Here is a 2,360-nt window from a genome sequence, read left to right as displayed (position 1 = left end):
ACTTGGGGGAGGACCAGCTGCGGGCAGGACAAACGTGACTGGAATACATTATTGATGTTTTGCACATTCATCAGTTTCTCTTCTGTCCAGCTGGGAATGCAGAACTAAGAAAAATACAAAACAACCCAAAAAAATAAAAACAAAGACTTCTATCACTATCAAGAAAACACAAAGAGCCCAAAAAGTCCAACTACAGTCCAAATTGTATATAAAACCTCGCAACTGGATTGAGCAGGGCTTTCATGGTGCCTGTAGATGACAACACTCAGTGACTGCACTGTATCTGCGAAGGAGTTAGGTTGTCTGCCTAGTGTATGTTAGGACTACAGAACACCTCCCCCAGTGGCATCACAAGGGGGGGGTGGCCCGCACCCAGGTGCAACCATTGGAGGGGTGACACCAAAATGACTGTCAGTCATTTTGGTATCACCCCCTATGAAAAGTCGGGCACTCGGTCATGGACAGTGTCAGGAGAGAGGAGGGGACCCGGCAGCATACTCATTGCGCCAGGTGAACGTCCCCTGCTGATGTCTCTCTGCCGGCATCCAACACCAAGATGGCCGCCGGCAGGCGTCAATAAGATGACCGCGCATGCACAATGACGTCACGGCTGGGTGTCATCCCTTCTCCGCTCCGGGTGACACCCGGCCTCAGGACGCCCCTGCCTCCCTCTATTGTCATCTCTATAATATAGGGGGATGTGTTCTGTAGTCCACATAGATAGCTGGAGGAGAATACTTACTGATAACAGCACAGGAAGGAATTATAATCTCACAAGATTTCCGGCGGGATCAACGGGTATTATTTTTGGAAGCTGCTCCTTGGTGTTTAGAAGAGTTATCTTCCTGCAGAATCAGCTGGTCCCCTGAGCACTGGCCCTGATATCCAGTTTTAGGGTGACTCCTTTCCCTTACTGGGCCCTATAGAGCCACCCTTGTGTGTGCTGGTAAGCTGTGTCTGTCTCCAGGCACAGCACGGCAATTGACTCTCCTGCTCCTGCTCCATCCCTTCTTCCTTCTCCAAGCTAGTAGATGGACCGCTGCAGGAGACTGCTCTGTCCCTTGTGAAATTGTACTGGACAGGAAGTTCAGGGAAGCTGAGCAGAGAGAGTTGGAGCTGTTCAGAAATAAATACTTTCCCGAGCAATGTGTATTTCTTTGATTTGGATGCATTATGGAAAAAAAATTGAGTGTTTAATACTACTTCAAGGTTCCCTGCTAATTCTTTTATACATGCAGTCCCTGAGTTACATACATCCGACTAACATCCGACTCCTACTTACAAACGGAGGCTATTACTGTACAGCAGGGGTAGCAGGGTTGTAATGCTACCGCGCTCGTGCCGACGAGGAGTGCCCTCCTTTTTGGGTCTGGTTCGTAGTACTGTACGTACATTACAGGAAGTTGCTAGACATGCAGACAAGGGGTGCCCGCCTCTTCTTCCGGGTCACTGTGAGGTTTTTACTGCTGTCTGTATCCTCATTAGAGAGATTTAATCTTGAGACAACAGGAAGTGACAGGAAGTGAGAGGAAATCTACCCCTAGGAAGGGAAATTCACTCCTGTAAGAGTGATCACGGGAAAAAGGTGTCTACACTGAAGCTTCATCACCAATCCTTGTTTCCACGACAACCCAACATTTTCAAAATCCAATTGTCACAGGGACAGAAAGTGAGGTGAAATCTTCTGAACAGGGGCACACAGAGAAAACAAACTTTACAGGGGGGTCAATCTTTCCCTATGCTATACAAAACAAATAAGATTTGGGCTGGAGTTACACTTTAAAAATGTACCTGTTCCAACTTGCATACAAATTCAACTTAAGTTCAGTACTCACTCGAGCCTTTGGGGTAGGCGGCGATATGGAAGGCATACAGGTACGACAGCAGCAGACTGGTCCACAGTAACAAGGTCATGGTCCTATCCATCCTTCCGGTCCCGGGATCTGTGTTTAGGATCAGGGTGCCCACCGAGCCATGCCTCTCGATGCGCCGGCCTCTCGACTTTTCAAACTTTCCACCGTCCGGGCTGCGGCATGCTCACGGAACGCTTCCACCGGGGGTCTTCCAGGCTACGTCACCCCGAAAACACTCAGCTGCCTTAACTCCTTGTGGGTTTCTGCTGTGGGGAATCCCAAACGAGAGGCAGCTGGGTTATACGAGTCTGCGCACACAGCAGCAGGTTGGGAGAGGAGAGACGCAGACGACCCAGGGAAGCCGCAGACAGGGGTGGCGGAGGTGGGGAGGACTCATGCAGGTACTGACGGAGAACACAACGCACACACTTGTCTTAGGCAGAGAGGATGTCTCCATAATAATAGCAGTCAACCCCCATCCTGACCTGGCAAGAAGTCTGGAAAATC

At 49.7% G+C, this 2,360-nt stretch overlaps 1 protein-coding gene across 1 annotated transcript in view; it reads right to left on the bottom strand.

The window, feature by feature from the left end:
* PAMR1 (peptidase domain containing associated with muscle regeneration 1) overlaps window positions 1-1,967 on the bottom strand; it is a 41,591-nt gene extending 39,624 nt beyond the window's left edge. Inside the window, exon 1 of the mRNA XM_018557481.1 lies at window positions 1,836-1,967. Coding sequence (XP_018412983.1) covers window positions 1,836-1,926 — 91 coding nt within the window. The 5' untranslated portion in view covers window positions 1,927-1,967. The remainder of the gene's footprint in view (window positions 1-1,835) is intronic.
* Between the last annotated feature and the right edge of the window lie 393 nt (window positions 1,968-2,360).

The sequence above is a fragment of the Nanorana parkeri genome, unplaced genomic scaffold (assembly GCF_000935625.1).
Source record: "Nanorana parkeri isolate BGI_ZX_2015 unplaced genomic scaffold, ASM93562v1 scaffold285, whole genome shotgun sequence".
NCBI lineage: Eukaryota > Metazoa > Chordata > Amphibia > Anura > Dicroglossidae > Nanorana > Nanorana parkeri.
Note: the sequence above shows the minus strand (reverse complement) of the source record. Positions and strands in the feature narration are given on the sequence as shown.